The sequence below is a fragment of the Kwoniella newhampshirensis genome, chromosome 5 (genome assembly GCF_039105145.1).
Source record: "Kwoniella newhampshirensis strain CBS 13917 chromosome 5, whole genome shotgun sequence".
Lineage (NCBI taxonomy): Eukaryota > Fungi > Basidiomycota > Tremellomycetes > Tremellales > Cryptococcaceae > Kwoniella > Kwoniella newhampshirensis.
In genome coordinates this window covers 1,454,359-1,473,180 of record NC_089959.1, presented here as the reverse complement: position 1 = coordinate 1,473,180, position 18,822 = coordinate 1,454,359, and the positions used below count along the sequence as shown (strand labels likewise).

Sequence of the window (18,822 nt, the reverse complement as noted above, 5' to 3'; positions counted from 1 at the left end):
TGTCCGGTGGACTTCTTCACTTCTCCGTTGTTATCAGGTTCCGCTTCTGATTAAGTGGATCACACGAATAAAAGGATCTTGGACCTATACCTAACCGGGAATAACTCCGATTCTCCGAAGTTGGCTTTTCCGTTTTCACTGTACATCCGTTTTCGCCCGTCGTCATTTCGGTGTTCCCTGACAGAGAGCGAGCGAGCGAGAGCACCCCATACGCATTCCACCTCACTAACACTTTTCTTTCCATCTCCTTCCCGGCGACCGCTCCTGCTTTGTTTTGCGACTTTCTGTTTCTCTGTTTTCCTGTGTAGCTCATTAGCATCCACCCCACACCACACGTCACTCCAAAATGTCTCCTTACAGACCCAACCCTTTCTTCTCCACCACCAACACCTTCTTCGTTCCCTCCGTGGGCGACAAGGTTGACAACGCCGTCGCTCAAGCCAAGGCTTATGGCAAGGATGCTCAAGCTCAAGCTTCTTCCTTGGCCCACAAGGCTGACCTGAAGTTCCAAGACGCCAAGGAGGCCGTCAAAGACACCGTCGTCGACGCTACCCAGGACACCCCCACCGGTATTGACCTTTACGCTCGGTAGGTCAGAAATTTCATCTCAGCCATCCTTGCAAATTCCGCGAGAAAAGGAGATTACAAACCCGCGACTCTTGTCTCTTTCACAATATTCCATACTAAAGTTCTGACATTTTGCAGATTCGCCCTTGCTGGTGCTCTTGGTTGCGCTGTCACCCACGGTGCTCTTACCCCCGTCGATGTCGTCAAGACTCGAATCCAGCTCGAGCCCGAGGTTTACAACAAGGTGAGTTGAGTGTCTTCAATGTTGATGAGCAGCTGCTCAATTCTGCAAGATGACATCGTATCAGTGGATACTGACATGTTACCTCCCTCTTAGGGTATGGTCGGCGGTTTCCGACAAATCATCGCCAACGAGGGTGCTGGTGCCCTCTTGACCGGTTTCGGTCCTACTGCCGTCGGTTACGCCATCCAGGGTGCCTTCAAGTTCGGAGGGTAAGTTCAGCTTCTTTGTCACGACGGGTTTGTAGCAGTACGGCTCATCCCATTCCTTTCTCAGTTACGAGTTCTGGAAGAAGAAGGCTATCGACGTCCTCGGTGTCGACAAGGCCCGAGAGAACCGACAGGCCGTCTACCTCGGAGCTTCTGCCATTGCCGAGTTCTTCGCCGACATTGCTCTCTGTCCCCTTGAGGCTACCCGAATCAGGCTTGTCTCTCAGCCCACTTTCGCCAACGGTCTCGCCGGTGGTTTCGCCAGAATCCTCAGGGAGGAGGGTCCCGCTGCCTTCTACGCCGGGTGAGACAGACTGTAGTATGTCTCAGCTATGAACCCATGCTAATAACACTTTTGTGACAGTTTCGGTCCCATCTTGTTCAAGCAGGTCCCTTACACCATGGCCAAGTTCGCCGTGTAAGTCGCAGTCTGTTATGCTGGACTGAAACTACCACTGATAACATCGCATCTACCAGCTTCGAGGTTGCCGCTGAGAAGATCCTCGCTGCCACCGGCAAGTCCAAGGATTCGCTCACTGGCGGTCAATCCACTGGTCTTAACCTCTCCGCCGGTCTCATCGCTGGTATGGCTGCTGCCGTCATCTCTCAACCCGCCGACACCTTGCTCTCCAAGATCAACAAGTCCAAGGGCGCACCCGGTCAATCTACTTCTTCTCGACTCGTCCAAATGGCCGGTCAGCTCGGTGTCAAGGGTCTCTTCACCGGTATGACCACCAGGTTGGTCATGATCGGTACTCTTACCGCCGGACAATGTGAGTCATGCTTTATTCGTCGCCCTAGGGTTATGGAATAGTCAACTGATGTTGGTCAATCCTCCTAGTCCTGATCTACGGCGACATCAAAAAGGCTCTCAATGCCAAGGGCGGTGTGGAAATCAGTGCAGTCCCCAAATAATGGATTCCCTACGCAATTTTAGGCAACTTGATGTGAAAATCAATATCGAGATCGCTTCCTGGGCTAAGATAATCTAGATTTTGATTTCTGACGTGATATGCGGTGTGGTGATGCGGATGCAACTCTATTCTACATCTCATTGGGTGCAGGAGATGAATGGCTGTCCGTGGGCGAAATCATTGAGCCCTTTGTGCCGATCAGCAATATGAGGAGCATTTCCGTGACATGGGTCTGTCGGCTCAAATAATCAGATACGCACTGTGTTATTGCTTTTTGACAGCTGTCATCTAAAGTGCCACACCACGGATATCTTCAGGGTAAATTTCGATAATTGTCCGACGATTCCTCCACTTTTGACCATAGTTCATTCGCAGTTATCGTTAAACGGGGTTGTGCTGTTCTGGTGCAATTATCTTTCATTCTCGACCTTTGACCACTGCAAGGTCAAGAGTGAGCTCTTTTTCTGCACACACGAGCCGGAGAACCGATACTTGACGTCCAACCTGAGCCATCACTCACCCCACAATGTCGTCACCATCCCCCCCCGATCAACCTACAGCAGGACCCAGCTCCTCCCCATCCTTCCCTTCTCAGCCCCAGTCCCAATCTTCACCTCGACCGCAAGTATCACAGTCTTCCCACGCTCGAAGCAAAGCCCGTCGAGATCTGCATCCCGAACGATCATATACCGGTCCTGATCCAGCCACGTTGGACGCGCCGCGGTCGCGGACTCAGGCGGAAAAGTATTTCGCGAGAGTTGCCAATGAGAATATCTTGCCGAGTAGGATGAGTAAGATGTTGGGTGTTGGAGGCTGGGTCTTGGGCGGATGTGAGCGTTTCTTCGTCTCTGATCTCTGATTGCATTTGCCTGTGTGTCAGTACGGGCTTGGCCGTCCGTCTACGTCTGGTCATGACTGTCGGTTTGTTCGGTCGTAGATCAGCTGGTAGACCCGGCGGAAGCCAGGGATAGTGTTGGAGCTGCTTGAAGTCTGATATGTGGTCGTCACCGGGAGCGACGGGTGCAAGTGTAGAACTGATGGATTGCTGACCGTCTCTTCATCCTATACAGTCGCTTGCGTGTACATGACCCTGTACGCGGATTTCGGTAACAAAGAACATGTCTTTTCGCCTGTAAGTGGATGTCTACCCACTCCTAGTCCGCCAACCACTTCCACGCCATCCGTCTCTCCTACTACCTTCTTCTCGATTCCTTACCGCATCTCCTCCCCTCCTTCCTCGTCAACCGCACTCGTTGTATTATCCTTGCCTCGTGAACTTTTCTTTACTGACCGCCATTTACTCACCACATAGGTCCGAAGACAATATGCGAATCTGCGGAACTCGTTCTTCACGCTATCACCGAAGGAGAGGGAGATGATGGGTGTGGATGAACGGCAGAGCTCAGTTGCAGCGGAGACGGGTTTTGTGGGAGAAGAGCAAACACCGTCATAAAACCCCCGAGCGGACAGATCGTATAGAAGATGTGACGGTCACAGAGGTAGAGAGACTCTAACGCCAGGAGCCGGCGTACGATTTAGAGAACAGTGGAGTGAAGCTGGCTATACCCCGCATGATACAATATCGTTTCGTCTCGCTTATGCGATGGAGTACAGCTCTATCATTTGGTTCGCTTGACTTGCTCCACTGCATTGCAGACGATCTCGTCATCTTCATGAACTTCCAGAGTCCAATCACCCCCTAACCTCCACCATAAGCGAAACTCCATTCGCAGACCTTACACTTGTAATCATTTTCGAGATCCACGATTGGATTGTCCAGAGCATGCGCATGTTCCGTTTTCATACAGGCCTGCAGTGGAATACACATCGCAACTGCCCAGGAGATCAAACCTCGACACTAACGCCCATGTTTCTCCTCTTGTCCGCCCCAGGCTCGACTTTACGTTGATCGTTGATTCAAAACCCATGGATCGGATATGCATGTGAGGGTGTGAGGTGACGCGCGTGTCAGTGATTTCTTTCATAATAGTAGTCTGTCATTTACAATTTGACTGCACGCTCTTGCCTATCAGCTGGAGGCTTTGGGCGTTATATGGTCAGTAGTGCAATTATATAAAGACACTTTTTTCAACGTCTTCGTCACCAAGCTTGATCTGCGATGTGGATAATCACAATCTGCTTATGTGTTAGTTTTACAAAATAGTGCTATTACAGGAATCAAGGAGCAAACACGTACATGTGTCTCTATAAATAAAGACCTGATTCCCACACCATAAACACGCGGTCAGATAAACCGAAACTCAAAAGGTAAACATCCCAGCTCTCCAACCTCTTCCCGCAGTCTGTTGGTTCACAAGCACATCTCTTTCGCACACGTTCAGCATGTTTTTTTGTGTGTTCTAGTGTGCTATCATCTGCCAAGACGAATTGCGAACATGACCAAGCATTCTGTAGGACCGGCACAGTAATTGTGGTAGAGTGTCTCTGATCTTTCTCCATTGTATTACAAGGTGATCCAGCAACCAAGCCAAGAATGCCGAGGTGATTCCAAGTGAATGGGTTCTGGGGAGAGAGGAAGGGGTTCTTCATTCACGCAAAGTCGTTTGTTTGGTCAAACGCGTCTTTTATCTCTAATCCCATCCCTGAATCGAATTTCCTGATCAGGGGATTTCTAGGAGTTTAACGCAGTTATCGATAGACACACATCTACGACGCGTCTCCCTTTTTTAACCTACAGCAACCTAGATCGCTGGGTTTTTCAAGGTTGCCGTTATTACCATCCTTCTGCTGTCCTTGTGTGTTCTTTTGTTTTTTCTTGCGGACTTCGCTTCCTACATTCTCCTCATCCCTTTCCTGTTGCTTTCCCTATACACACCCTTTCCCCTCCCTCATTCCCTCCCTGTACACGACTTGTTTGTCGTGTCTGTCGTTGGTTGTTTGTCCTCATATCATCGTCGTCATCATCATCATCATTGTCCTCCCAAAGTCATTGATCTCCTCCGTCTCCTTCCTTCTCCCTCGATCTCACTTGACACATCTCGTCAGTAGTCACCTGTCATACGTTCTCATTGCGACACGAGATCCTTTGTTTCTTACTCCGCGTGGTCAGCTTGTATCGAGGACGGATGCTCAATCTCATCAAGGCAGATCAGTGATCGCCTCGCAACGACGCGATACGTCCGTCAACTATCCATCTATACACAACGACATCGCCACCGCCACCCCCGAACTTTCTGACGGCTCAGGCAGCTCATCACTTTTGATCTGGAACACCGCTTTCCGCCATCTTCATGTCTGCTCAACCGTTACCTGTATTTCATCCGGATCATCCGCACAATCGGCATCCATATCCACTCTACGAGACTTCACCCAACGTCCTGCCATCGTCCGCGAGCAGCTTCAACCCAAGCCACAGGAACAAAATGCCTTCGGGCTCTGGGGCGGGCGTGCTCGGTGCTGGTCGCAAGTACGGGGAAGAAGTCATGAGTGATTCGGAAAGCAGTCTGTCTCCTAGTCCCAATGCGAGAGGGCGGTGCTTCTGTGGGAGAACGACAGAGGACGGTGGGATTTATTGCAGTGTCGGTGAGTGGCAAATAGACGATCACTAGTCTGCTGAACGGCACATCGATGCTGATCCTTCTTTCATCTTCTCAGCTTGTGCTCGATCGGATGCCTTCTCTTCCTTATGTTACAAATCGGCCGCACAACCACCAGCGCCGGAACCTCTGTTCTCCTATGCCACCCAACATCCACCCTCCCTTGCATCAACCATCTCTGCCTCTCTCACACGCAATCCCTCCTCTGCATCCGCTTCCACCTCCGCATCAATTACTTACGACGATGGTGGGAGTGACTGGAACGCGTCTCATTATCGACGACTGGCTCGAGCCGATATCAGACGCGAAGAGAGAAAAGAGGAACGACGAAGACGACGGGCTGAAGGCAGTCTCGCCAGCTCCATCAGCACGAGTAGAAGTACAATGATGTCCACGTCATCCTCCGCTACTAGGGCCGTGCCCGACCTTGTTGGTGGTGCTAGTGGCAGTCATTCAAGAAACCCGTCAATAGCAAGCTCGATCACTTCTCTTTCGTCATCCACTTGGGGAGCTGGAAATCTGTCTCGAAATGTTTCCAATGCAAGTAGTTCATCGAGAAGAGGTTACGGTACAAACGTCAATGTCGACGCCGTAATCATGGAAGACGACGATGAGGAGGAATGGCTCCAATCCGAGATGGCCAAACCATGTACACCGGCTATGCCATTGTCTTCAAAGAAACCTTTGCATGCTCGACGTGAAAGTCGCTCCGCACTCAGCGGTCATGGAGCAACGGCGAAAAAGGGGAAGAAAACAACACCCGATCCATTACCCTTTGGAATGGGGAAAGATATGAGAGACGTCCTGGAAGAGATCATTCAGATGGAGAAGTCATTCTTGGTGTCCGATACCGAGAATGACGATGCCGACGATTCAATGGCACCCCCTGCTGCGCCGGGATTGTTTACGAGTCAATTCGATCGACCACCAAGGACACCAAGCCCCGTTTCTTCAGGGAGGAAACGGCTTCAAAACTCTCAGCAAGCGCCTGGTGCGCCTATGAGAGGGCACCGAATTTCTGCGTCTCATCCAAGTATTCCACCATCGCCATGCTTCAACGCACCTTCTGCACCTCAACGACCTCCGTCGCTCATGGGTTTGCACCAATCGTCTCTCTCGGAATCTCACACCGCTCTGTATCTCGCGACTGCTTCTCCAGAAGCTCCCAACAGAAAGAGCGCTTCACCGAAACTCGGCATGAGAAGGAGTATCTCTTTCACACCTGACGCGGCAGGCCCGTCAATCAGTCTCCAAGGTTTACCGTTCCCGAGAGCCAACTTCGACAGTGGATCTCCAAGTTTGACTCCTTTAAGCAGAAGACACAATCGCACTCCCCAAGCTGTCCATCCAGCCATGGACAACTGGCGATTCCCTTCCCCTCTAGCTGGAACCGCTTCAACGATGGCCACACCTACTCGACCAACTCAATCTCACATGCCGACGCCCGACGGCATTCCTGCCGGAGACATCGAACCTGCCTTGCTTTGGCCGGCTCCACCACCCATTCTTCAACCTGCCCTCTTCCCTTCTTCTCCAGCAGCGGACACTCCGGAATTCCCTTCGGTTCATTCCCGAATGCCTCGATCTGATAGTGGGAACATGATGCTACCTGCTACACCCCAACGCATATCGGCACCAGGAAGCGGGATGAGACTCGGTGTTTTGCTTGGTAGTGGCGATGATGGAATGGACGTCGATATGGATATGGAGGATGAGGATGGATCAACAGAACAGGGACACGGTGGCGGTGCGATGAGCGGTGGAGGCACGGGGTATTTGCCTGTCTTCTTGGAAGCGGAAGGGTTCAGAGCGGGAGTTGGTGGTAGACCTAGGTGGTAATGCTTGCTATGCCGGGCAGAAAGAAACAAAAAGATCCGATTTTCAGCCCATTTACGACTCTACGACACGATCATTCACGAAACAATACATGAATCCAATCTCGATCACGACATGCCCTTCTTCGTTGGACTTTCGAGCTCCTGCTGCGCAGGCAGAAATCCAGATGGCTAGCAAGGCAATCGATGATCGACGATTGAAATAGAAGATGAGCTGGAGTATCTTTGCATGACATGAGAGAGAGAGAGATATAGGGAGAATAAAGAGTAATTTGCATATATCATTTGGACCACGTTTTTCGGGCTTGCATCGCATCGATATAGGCTATATACAGGCAATGCATATTTGACTCTGTTCACAGATGCTGTGCTCAAAGCCGGCAGCAGTAGCACGGAAAGTGGTGTTGAGGTTGGGGTAGAGAATTAAGTGCGAAAGGACAGAAGAGATATTCGAGACCCTGACCTTGCGTCTAGATTCGTGAACATGATCGTCCATTCAACAAGGCATCATGGTGAAAGGCAGCAAATCAAGTGACAACATGTCAAACCGAACCCGAAGAACAAGAACGATTCCGAGAAACGAAGATACTGTCAACCGTGCAGAGAGTCACGACAAAATACCGATTTGATTCGAGACGCGCCCACGCTCAAACCCATTCCGGGCTTTTCCTGCGTCTTTCCAACAGTCGTTTTGCCTTCTTGACGTCCCTCGCTTCGACCAGGATGTTGGCGGTGTGGAAGGTCGACGAGTACAGCATCCGGATGGGATGGGTGGTGGACGTCAAGAGGTCTGAGAAACGAGTGACGAGTCCTGATTTGTCTGTGGGGGGGTCGGGATTCAGAATGGTAGAAATGGTCAGTGTATGTGACAAACAGAATGGTCGAAGCTCTTGACGTTTGGAGAGGGAAGGGGACCACAGTATTAGGTAGGACGAAGTGAAGGAAGTTGAAGACCAGCGAAACCCAGAGACCATTACCTTGGATGATCAAAATTTACTCACCAAGATGATATGCCCCTCCCGTTTCGCCACCATCTGACATCCCCACTCCCCTCAGATCCAATTGCAAACATCTTTTCTGGCCCTCCTCATCACTCTTCCTCACCTCGCGTCCTGACCATCTGATCGGGATCTGTCCGCTTTCCAGAGGTGGACTGGGGAATGTTTTGTCTGACGAGACCAATCGCGAATGCGATTCTTGCGACGGGTTCTCATCATCTCCCACTCCTACTTCGAAGTCTGCTTCGGAGTCAGAAGGCGAGATCGAAATGTCTCCCCATCTGGCCCCTGTGTCTTGGACGACATTGCCATCGCTGCCACCCAGCTCTCCACCTGATTGAAGATGTATCTCGTCTTCTCCTCCTTTTGGGAACATGACTCGCAAGATCCCGATTTCCGTCACGAGAGAAGCCCCATCTTCGTTCCTGGTGTACGAAATGAATGGTCTTTCCGACACTGAGAGGTCCAACCCATCCATGGTACCAACTGGCGCTCTTTCTCCATCGACGTTTTCGTTCCCATCCAAATGATCCAGCGTGGTCGTTCGCGACCAGGACGCCTGATGAGCAATTGGCAGCGAGGAGAGAGCTCGTTCTGGCCACACGAGAAATTTCCTGATTTTTTCGGAAAATCGATCTTCTACAGATCTCGAGAAACCCACAAAGGCCAGGGGGCTGGAGAGGACCGTAATCTCGGGTTGAGCGGGAGGAGGAGGGCTCGAGCGAGTGGTGGTAGCGAATGATGGGCTGAGAGGTGAAAGGAGCTGTGATCGCCGACGCGGAGGAGTCGGGAGTGAATCGTGATCAACGTGCCCTACACAGTAATTGATGATTAGATATCGGCCGTTGATCAGGATTCAAGAGGTGGATTGTGACTGATCGCGAAATACTGGCTCTTCACTTACAGCCCTGCTCCGCGAAGATCGTCGCTGCTTTCTCGAAATCGTCCGCCTTGACCAGCAAGAAGTCGGTGAAATAGCTGGACTGATAAAGGATAGAGATACCCGCTCGAGCGAGTGGGGCAGAGACATGGCGTAGGTGAGGGGAGTCTGATCGTCGAGCATGTCGGATTCAGCAGTCAGGATCCGAGCTTCGCTCTTTCTCCGAAGGTGAACAACGGTTGACAAGTATACTGCTCACCATAATTTCCGACATCATCATCATCATCGTCTCCCGAACTGATTTCGAACACCCTCCAGCTCGCATTGATTAGAACATCCGGGTCGGAGAGACTCGACCATTCCTGCATGATCAGATCGAGAGAGCCAAATATCGCCATCTAACAAGATATGGATCCATCAGTACCTACTTGATGGGAAAGGCACAAATGTCCGGAAGGAGGGAGAAAGTGATTATGGACCGACCTCGATCCTGTTGGAGGTGAGATTGAAGAATCTTGGTGATTCCTCTGATGCTCGGTCGATCGTCCAGTAGATCTTGGTGGTATAGACATGAATGAGATGGATCGGTATGTGAACGATAGCGACTGGATCACTGAGAGGGCTATCAACGCCATGTAAATGACCCAAAACATATGTCAGTCCGCTATTCCAGATGTTTGATGGAGATTTTGATGAAGGTGTTGATGGATGGTGGATGGGAGACCGACTCACGTTATGTCAATATCTGACATCTCGAGATTCTACCGTTGCTTCGATGGTTTACTTTACTAACAGTGGAGATGGGGATGTTGTTTACGAGGCAAGGATCAGAATGTTGATGATGATGATGATCATGGGCGTTGATTTCTTCCAGACGTGTCATCGTCTCTTATTACTAAGCATGTCCACCTGTCTTCGGAGACTTCATTTGCACCGTTCGATCGATTTGGCTTGATACGGCCAGAGCCCTGTTCTCGTTTTCATTAGAAGCTCATCATGTCCTTGATCCGAGTAAAGTGCGAGGTGTGTTCTGTCTTGCAAGTGTTCGGCGAACATGAGATGAAATCGAACGATTCCTTTGACATTAAGCCCGAGGGGCTTGAGGACAATAAGTGTAATGCAAGGGGGGGATCATTCCTCGACTTGTCTGGAGAAATGACTCGGTGACTGCGCTGATCTAGGCAACCCCTCGGAGGCTGAGCTCCGATCCGAACGGATAACGACGCCATCACACAACACGGCGCACAGCTCGTATAGGGAGGTGGAGAAAAGTGGTTCGGAGGTCAGTGCGAGACTCTGGTTTTGAGGTCGTCAGGTGGGTATTCGCCTCTTCAATTCCATGGCTCCGATCAGAAGCACTTTGCGATTGATTGTGTGTTAGTGACGCGAGCAATTCGGCGATGCGAGATGGGTCCGAGCAATGATCGAAAGCGCTGTAAGAGGACCGCAACAAGACGAGACGTTCCGACAACGAGGACCAACCGGACGCGTGTGAAGCCGTATGCCTATGCTCGTGTCATAGCAGTCCGGGCCACATGTGCAGTCGGCAAAAATGCACAGAGTAGATGAGGGGCTTGTTCCAAGAGACCCAGACAGTCATGATTTCTGAGTCGGTTAGTCGGTCGAGAAGAAGGAGAAGACATTGCATTGCGAACCCGAACGGACTTGGTGTGTCAACGCTGCGCTGCGCACCGGATCGCAGTTTCCGGACGTCGCCTGTGTGCAACTGATTTGTGTGCGGTGAACCGAGTTTCAGTGGATCGGGGCGATCCAGTAGGCATGTGTCGTATGAATATAAACGTATCCGTCCTGATACGACGTATTGACAGACACAGACCAGACACAGACAAACAAACATACGTTCATGATACATGTCGAACTATCCCAAAGCCGAAAATAAAGTTGACTTTTGACGCCTGGCTACAACCGCGAGTCTCATCGGATGCTCCGGAGTTGCATAATCGCGATTGATCAAGCTTCAACCCGATCTTCAGAAAAATACCGTCTGGCGATTCTCGTATTGTCCTCGGCATGCATTCAACAACGGTGGGATCTGTATGCTTGTCTGGGCGTCATGTTGTTTGTTGTGAGTCTGAAATTAGGGCCATGCTGCTCAGCGAGGATGCAATATGAGTCGAAGAACAAGACGTAAACGAAAGATGACCCAACATCAATCTTCCTCTCCCACAACTGGCACCTATCTGTACTTGTCATCTTCTTGGTCTCAGTCACAACTCACGTCAGTCAACAATCCAGATCAACACGAACTGACGCGGCATAACACCCCAACATGGTTCGCACCACCACCGCTCTCGTGGCCCTCTTCATCTTCCTCGCAGGAGGGTCATCTGTTTTTGCCGACGATACGTTCGCAGGTTGTTTCTTCGACACGGGAAGTACGGTGACCCAGACAGATCCCGCTGTCAGCGGTGCGACTAATGCAGACGAGTGTACGGTGAGTAGTCATCGAGTTGCTTTCGTCCTGTTTGCTATTTTGCACAGTATCGCTCCCACCCGATACTTGATCCTACTCTTCCGACAGTGTGTGCAGTGCAATGCGCAGCCTACAAGGCTGGACAGACGCGCAAGCTGATTTGTCTCGCCTTGTCATAGGTGGCATGTGGCTCCGAATGGGATTTCTCGTATTTCCGTGTGACCGATCAGAGCTGTGTCTGCGCCAACGATTTCCCTCCTTCATCATGTATGAGTCAAGGAAACACCAACACTTGCTCAGAGTACGATTTCGAAGCTCGGATCATCACCACCTCGTTCTCGAATTCGGGATGTTACAGCTCGGTCGAATATGCCTCTATGGACCAAGGAGCTATGGAGGTCGTGGCTGTTAGTCCGGAACAGTGCTTCGATCAGTGTAAGGACAGTTACGATGCTGTATGGTATACCGGTGTGAGTCTGATGCCCATCCCAGTCAACCTTGTTTCGTCCGCTGACACCATGAGAAATGTCCTTGTTATATTGTTGCTTTCCGTTTCAGTTCGACGACTATTCTTGTAAATGCGCTACGAGAGGGCTCGCTTCGGAAGGAGCTCTCGAGACGTGTGATGAGAATGAATTCATGGTGAGTGCAATACACGATTGTTGCTTCTGTCCCTGGTAGATCGAGCAGCGTCGCCGATACTGACTCTACGTTGAAAGGTCTTCACTCATCCCCCAGGTAAGTCAGCTTGATTGTCCTGCACATCACGAAAACCCTTTCTTGGCGATCGTTGTATATCGTGACAGAACACTCGTTCGCCTTTGACAGGGTTGACTCCACACGGAACTGACCATCCATCACTTGTCGTCCTGTAGAAGCAGCAGCATCCAGTCTCGTCCGACGTCGGCTGAGGGATCAGTTAACACTTGCCCTCTTGAAATCGAGCAAGCTTTGTCCAAGGAGCCTTAAAGCCTGTCGATTGACTGATGATCTCGCTTTCGACGCATACGAAGTGGGTCTAATCACTCATATCGAGAGAAGCGACGAAACTGATGATGGAGTATGTAGTGCATTGATACTAGCTCAGAACTCGAATCGTGCGGAGGATGTCTGCATGGTGAATATGGCGTGTCGCCAAATGGTACTGCTTCAGGTCAAGAGTGAGTTCCGCCCCCCCCCCATTCCACCCATTAGACCATCGCTTCCCGGTCCGTTTTCGAAACGAAGCTGGGAGTCTTGCGTGAGATGTGCTGACATACGGACTTACTTGTATAGTTGCTCCAAGCTCGGAGCCAGTATGGGCGGAGTGACCTGTTCCAGTGGAGTATGTCTAATCTCGTCTTGTCACGAAGGATCGAGTCTACTCAGCGGGGCATGTGTAGTCGATTGAGCAAGACCCAAAGGACCAGCATCAGTTAAGAGCACGTCTCCGGGACTTTGCCATAATGAGATATGCTACCGAATTCGGGGACTGGTCGGAATGTACCCTCTGTTTAGAAAGATTGACGATCTGAATACATGTCTTCGTGATACCATAATGAGCAACGAGTACTCCCTCCTATAGCCATCGCCATACTGTCTCAATGCCTCGGTTCGACTTGCACGGACGCGAATGTGCCGCAGATCAACAGTTGCCCAAACGGAGGAGAAGCAGATTGGAAGAGTGGAAGTTATACTTGTTCTTAAGCCGTTCGACACTTTCTGGATCGTTGTGTATACTGCAGGGCGGAGAAACAGCTCATCAGCTCAGCTTGAAAGCGTCTTGCCGTCGCCGGGAAGGAGACGAAGAGTATAGGGCCAAAGAGCGAGTAACACACCCATCAAAGTAGGTTGCGCCGAGCTAGGTATGGGTATCAGCAGACGAAATGGGCATCTCTCTGTCACATCGACATACCAGGGCATCAGACTTTCGATATCCTTCCATCAGACTTGACATTGTCAGCTTGGACTGCCATTTACCTACAGGGCGATCAGGCAGCTCACTCAAAGAAACCCATGCGTCGCTTTTCGAAACTGCGCTAGCGTCAGGGACGGCCAATAGACGTGATCTAAGTCAAAAGACGTACTACTGCTGCTCCACTATGTCATAAAAGGCCAGCGTCAGCTCAGTACGGTGCGACGAAGGCCGGATACTTACTGATCCGTACTGCTCGAGGATCTTCAAAGATCGCTGTCAGTCGCAGGCCTCTCCGATATAACTGCATGACTCACGCATCTCTCCCAGTTCATCCACATACACTGCTCGATGTCAGCTGGCCCTATGTGGCAGTGAGATTACTTCAGCTCACAAGGCGAGGCAAAGAAGTCATATCTGAGAGCATGTCAGCCCTATTATATTACGGTGCTGGTAGAGATGATAGAGGAGAAAACTTACATAGCAAACAGAACATCCTCGCATGTAATACCCTATGTCCGACGATCCCGTCTGCCAGAGCACTTATGCGGCGCGGAGAGGTACCACGCACCATTCTATTTCGAACCCTTATCGACCATCCAGTCTCCACATGACCCAAATTTATTTCTTCGACGATGGGGGATGTCGCTGGTTGACCTCGTTCTTTGATCCCTACAGTGATGTAGTCTCGTCTCAGCGGAATATCATAAAGCAGAACGCAGTACTCACATTCCTACATGTTCGAAGGTCGTAGAAGAGATAGGAAGGGATGATGAAGCTCGGTCAGACATCGTGCGCGCGAGACCAGGACCGACCACTTCCCTCTGCTTACCGTCTCGGTGTCTGAAGAACATGATATGTCAGCACACAGAGATCGTCAAGGTCAACAAGGAACCATCACACTGACCATCATAATCGACCCAGATGGCAGCAAACATCGGATGCTGTACCGTCCACACCCTCCTTTAGCTTCCTCGTTCTCAAAGCCGATATGTCCTTCCTGGGGGAAGAGTGGGTACTGACCTCAATAACGTTCCATGCGAGATACTTTGCATATGGTTTGGGATCCCAAGTTCGGAGTTGGAGCAAAGGGTGGATCTTGAGCGGGGTTGAGAGCTGTGCTGCTTGGAGGTATGAGAGTACCTGAAAGCGTGAGATGCTGCAATTGTCAGTAGAGTCGTGGGAGTGCATATGTCTTCCAAAGAGGCAAGCATGGGCTGGATGTCACTAGGTCGGGATAGGGACGGAAGACGTACTGGACCATAACCAGGACGACTAGAGGAAGGTCAGCTGCGTGTAGGATTAGAGAGGCGGAGAAACACGTACGAAGGCTTGAAGGGACCGATGGTGATGGCTGAGCAGCGATGTTCCAGTCAGCCAAGCAAGAGCTAGTCAAGAGTATGTATGGACGTACCAGCATCACGAGGAGCTCCTGCGGGTACTGTGGCCATGCTGAGAGAAGTTGTGACTTGGATGTACTGAACGGGGAAGTATGGGGGATTCGCTGGTTTGATGATTGTCAATATGAGAGGAGAGTCGCGAACGCTGAGAGTTATTGATCAGAGTATCGGATGAGGAAGAGAAGAGAGAAGTGCGCAAGGTGTATACAAAGGGATGAGTCGTTTCATGTTTGTCAGTGATCCGTAGAACGTCACTCAACCCAAAGCCTTTCCGGGGAAGGATCCATGCGATTAAAGGACAGCACACAGGCGTGATCGAAGCCGCAATCAGTATGTACATGCACCATGCACGATTCTCATGTCATCGATTGGCTTGTAGCATTTTTCTGCTGTTGTAAAGCCGCATCATCATTGAGCATTGTCGTTGAGCTCTCGATCAGTGAGGAGAGAAGTGTCCATCCATTACCCTATTGATGTCCGTGAATACAGTAATCAACGTACGCCATGTTCGGCGCGGTCCGGTTCCATTGCCCCGGTCATCACGAGGCGATCCATCTCTCCCTTTCTCTTCTATTCTCTCTTTCACCTGCACCACCTCGCAAGTCGAGCTCGCGTCCTACATCCACACTTGCATCCCAACTCATCGTTCACCTGTACTTCATACTATCCCGAGATCTATCGACTGTCGGCCAAAATGGAGCTCTACATCCCCCCACCCTCGTTCTTCCCTCGTATGCTTCCACCCAAACCTGTGGTCCCTGCAGTACCCATCGTACCGATCCCCGACCTGCCTGAGGTACTTCATGCTCCCGAAGGAGCATATCGCCTAAATCCGGACTTGTTTCCGAACATCGGTAACCCTGCTCATCCGACGGCGCTCGATATGCAGAAACAAAGTGCAGCAGCGACCGCGTTTCTAGGCGGAGCGGCTGGATTCATGGGACCACCCGGAGCACAGATGGCAAATGTACCGACAGGTGCGACTGCCATGAGTTTCGCATCGACCATCGTGAATGGTCAAGCGCAACCTGCTTGGCCTGTGAGGATGTCGTTTGTGAATGTTTGGTTCCCACCCAAAGCCGGAGGAGGGGATAGGGGATTCGGAGGATTACTAGGAAAAGGAGGACAGAAGGGAGAAGGTGGCATGGGATTGGATACGCAACCACCTCCTATGACGGGATACGAACCATCCGTCTCTTCAGATGACTCATCATCATCTCTCTCGGACAATTATCCCGCTCCCCAGATCGAATTCCCGATGTCACCCGTCCCGGGACAGGGAGGTTCAAAACGGATGCCATTCGGAAAAGGTCAGAACAACCTCAACGTGCTGCCTAGACCGAAGAACAATCTTAGATCATCCAACTCGACTTTTGTGACCAGATTACAAGCATTGGACAATTTGCCAAAGATACTGGCGGAGAAAGCTAGAAATGGTACTGGGGAGATCATTAGATGGGGTTTCTGGAATTTGGGAAGGACATTTGCCTGGGGAGAGGAGGGTGGAAAGGTCAAGGTGAGTGCGGAAAAAAATGCACTTGATAGAAGAGATGGATATCACTAAATGCTGTTCTTGTAGGAACCACTTGCAAGGGTGACCTTTTCCCAAATCCCGACATGTCATGCTGTGTCGCAACACACGATCAGCCCGGAGAGGGTAGATATCATCGTTGGATTTGCTTCTGGCGATCTGGTGTGGCTCGATTTTGTGCTAGGAAAGTACTCGCGTCTAAACAAAAGCGTAAGTGCCGATCTCAATATTGCTGAATGTTACCTCAAGCATCACCATCCGAGACCAACGCACTCTCCTCTCTCGGCGGAGACTTGTACTGATCGGGGTCCAAACATCCTTCTAGGGCGTTCTCAACAACACTGCAGTCATCGGTGTCCATTTCGATCCCCGACAACCCCATCACTTCATCGCTCAATTTGCCGATTCTACCATCCTACGCTTCAACCTCTTCGCCGAAGATCCCGCCAATTTCACAGTCGCTCACGTGAAGCCATGGGAGACCTACCTGAAAGACGAGCAAGCAAGACTCTCAGCTTCTGCTTCTCGTGTTGCAGTAGGTTCGAGCGCGCCGGGCTCCAGTAGGAACGGGAGCAGCGAGGCTGGAGAGAGCGAGATTTCGGACGAGTTGGTCAAGTGGAAGAATGAGGACTGGGCGTTGTTGTCGGCCGAGAACCAGAGGGGAAAGGAAAAGGTCACGAGTGTGTGGGCCGGGAAGAACCCTATTGCGGCGATGAAGATTGGGAAGAGCAAGATCAATTGTGAATTCCTGCCAGGATCGTACAGTATATCGTGAGATTAATAGCTAATGAGACTCCACAGCTCTAGCATACTCCCCTGATGGGAGGTTCTTGGCCGTCGTTTCGGAGGATGGAATGCTCAGACTGGTTGATGTAGCCGAGGAGCAGTGAGTGGTGGTCGTGTCCGCTGCGTTAGAGGCAAACCATGCTTATTCCGATAACAGGGTCACCGACACTTTTGCCGGCTACTTTGGGTCTTTAACATGTGTATGTCAACCGCTCCCTTTGACGCAATTTGGCCTAGCTAACATGCTTGACAGATTGCTTGGTCACCCGACTCTCGTTTCGTCGCTGTTGGAGGACAAGACGATCTCATCACCATCTTCTCTCCTCGCGAATCACGAATCGTTGCGCGATGTCAAGGTCACTCTGCCTTCGTCAAATGCATATCATTCGACCAGTCTCGAGGGGAGTCCCGAGCATACAGGTTCGCGAGTGTAGGAGAGGACGGGAAGCTTATCCTAGTGGGTACCACATGACTCAAGGTTCTTCGACAGGGTGAGCTCACGGCCGACTATGTATTAGTGGGACTTCTCCGCAGCAGCTCTGCAACGACCTAGACATCACCATTCAAACTCATCGCACCACCGTCTGAATGGTGCGGGTAGTACCCTATCTTTACCTGGCCCTTCAAGATCCAACCTGCCAATCGAGACAAAGACTGCCAACTTCCATCCTGCTCCTCCGAGGAGTGAAGTGGCTCTTCTGCAACCGGTCGTGGTAGGTAGCATCCACCGGGCGTCACCTGTCACCGCGTTATGACCATCTCGCCTGGAAATGGATACTGACGTACTCACATAGGCACGAATCGTCGAGGGTACGATCATTACCGGGGTGTACATGCTGCCTCACGCGATTGTCACGATGTCGCGAGCCGCGGCATGTAAGATATGGCAAAAGCCCTCGAGGCTGAATTCGAACACCCACAGACCAAAAGGTGCGAGCAATGGAGCAGTTGGAGCGGGCGGGAGGGAGACCGCTAGAGAGAGGAGGGACAGAGAGCGTGAGAGGGAGAGGGAGAGGGAGCGAGAGTAGGCGGCCTGCGGAAGAAGAAAAAGGTTGTACTTGGTTGATCGATTATTATGTATAGTTGTCGGAGGAGGCATACGCGTGGTGTCTGACTGATTCATGACGGCAGTTCTAGTCTGAATTTGTCATCAGGCCTACACTTGATCGAATCAAGGACAGTTTGTGATCTGGATCTGCATCTTCTTGTGCCAATTTCAGAGCTGATTCCTCTCCCAATCTAGTCAATCAATCTTTTCAGTACAAGGATATCCGCTTAAATCTCTCGGATTGAAACGACCCTCAAAGTACATGCAGTGATCGATCGGGCACAGGATAGACATGACTTTGTGTCCGGTTGGAAGAGCGACGACTTTCAGTCGCTGTCGCAGGACTAGGGTTTTAGCAGCGTCTGTATAGGACAGGCAAGAGGACATCGGTGTGAGCGATCACCTGTGTTATCTGATCGTATCCGTGTGCCAACAGGGACCTAGATCATCATCGTCCGGTGATCTTCGACGCATGATCGCATCCTAAAGAGTCGTCGAGCGCTAGTAGTCGATAACCAATTATCAACG

General features: G+C 51.0%; 7 protein-coding genes across 7 annotated transcripts; 5 read left to right on the top strand and 2 right to left on the bottom strand.

The window, feature by feature from the left end:
- Positions 1-346: 346 nt before the first annotated feature.
- Positions 347-1,932, top strand: IAR55_003101 (uncharacterized protein; the record flags this gene model as incomplete). Its single annotated transcript, XM_066946210.1, has 7 exons — positions 347-588; positions 706-811; positions 905-1,020; positions 1,085-1,321; positions 1,382-1,435; positions 1,495-1,790; positions 1,859-1,932. 7 exons carry the CDS (start codon positions 347-349, stop codon positions 1,930-1,932), a joined length of 1,125 nt encoding a protein of 374 aa, XP_066803711.1.
- Positions 1,933-2,457: 525 nt separating this feature from the next.
- On the top strand, positions 2,458-3,567 carry IAR55_003100 (uncharacterized protein; the record flags this gene model as incomplete). Its single annotated transcript, XM_066946209.1, has 4 exons — positions 2,458-2,761; positions 3,002-3,063; positions 3,244-3,377; positions 3,429-3,567. The coding sequence occupies 4 exons, from the start codon at positions 2,458-2,460 to the stop codon at positions 3,565-3,567; spliced, it is 639 nt and encodes a 212-aa protein (XP_066803710.1).
- Positions 3,568-5,314: 1,747 nt separating this feature from the next.
- Positions 5,315-7,327, top strand: IAR55_003099 (uncharacterized protein; the record flags this gene model as incomplete). Its single annotated transcript, XM_066946208.1, has 2 exons — positions 5,315-5,474; positions 5,547-7,327. 2 exons carry the CDS (start codon positions 5,315-5,317, stop codon positions 7,325-7,327), a joined length of 1,941 nt encoding a protein of 646 aa, XP_066803709.1.
- Positions 7,328-7,970: 643 nt separating this feature from the next.
- On the bottom strand, positions 7,971-9,953 carry IAR55_003098 (uncharacterized protein; the record flags this gene model as incomplete). Its single annotated transcript, XM_066946207.1, has 6 exons — positions 7,971-8,143; positions 8,325-9,134; positions 9,226-9,369; positions 9,461-9,599; positions 9,685-9,814; positions 9,934-9,953. 6 exons carry the CDS (start codon positions 9,951-9,953, stop codon positions 7,971-7,973), a joined length of 1,416 nt encoding a protein of 471 aa, XP_066803708.1.
- A 1,538-nt stretch (positions 9,954-11,491) lies between these two features.
- On the top strand, positions 11,492-13,025 carry IAR55_003097 (uncharacterized protein; the record flags this gene model as incomplete). The annotated part of the gene is made up of 7 exons (XM_066946206.1): positions 11,492-11,656; positions 11,815-12,105; positions 12,194-12,277; positions 12,355-12,373; positions 12,511-12,647; positions 12,704-12,795; positions 12,911-13,025. 7 exons carry the CDS (start codon positions 11,492-11,494, stop codon positions 13,023-13,025), a joined length of 903 nt encoding a protein of 300 aa, XP_066803707.1.
- A 234-nt stretch (positions 13,026-13,259) lies between these two features.
- Positions 13,260-14,980, bottom strand: IAR55_003096 (uncharacterized protein; the record flags this gene model as incomplete). Its single annotated transcript, XM_066946205.1, has 15 exons — positions 13,260-13,353; positions 13,453-13,475; positions 13,530-13,563; positions 13,619-13,648; positions 13,702-13,714; positions 13,773-13,793; positions 13,847-13,873; positions 13,924-13,946; positions 14,010-14,041; positions 14,101-14,201; positions 14,437-14,473; positions 14,553-14,672; positions 14,786-14,804; positions 14,856-14,883; positions 14,944-14,980. The coding sequence occupies 15 exons, from the start codon at positions 14,978-14,980 to the stop codon at positions 13,260-13,262; spliced, it is 639 nt and encodes a 212-aa protein (XP_066803706.1).
- Positions 14,981-15,623: 643 nt separating this feature from the next.
- IAR55_003095 (uncharacterized protein) lies at positions 15,624-18,274 on the top strand (the record flags this gene model as incomplete). The annotated part of the gene is made up of 8 exons (XM_066946204.1): positions 15,624-16,445; positions 16,509-16,670; positions 16,786-17,200; positions 17,262-17,346; positions 17,404-17,446; positions 17,500-17,703; positions 17,765-17,959; positions 18,041-18,274. 8 exons carry the CDS (start codon positions 15,624-15,626, stop codon positions 18,272-18,274), a joined length of 2,160 nt encoding a protein of 719 aa, XP_066803705.1.
- Between the last annotated feature and the right edge of the window lie 548 nt (positions 18,275-18,822).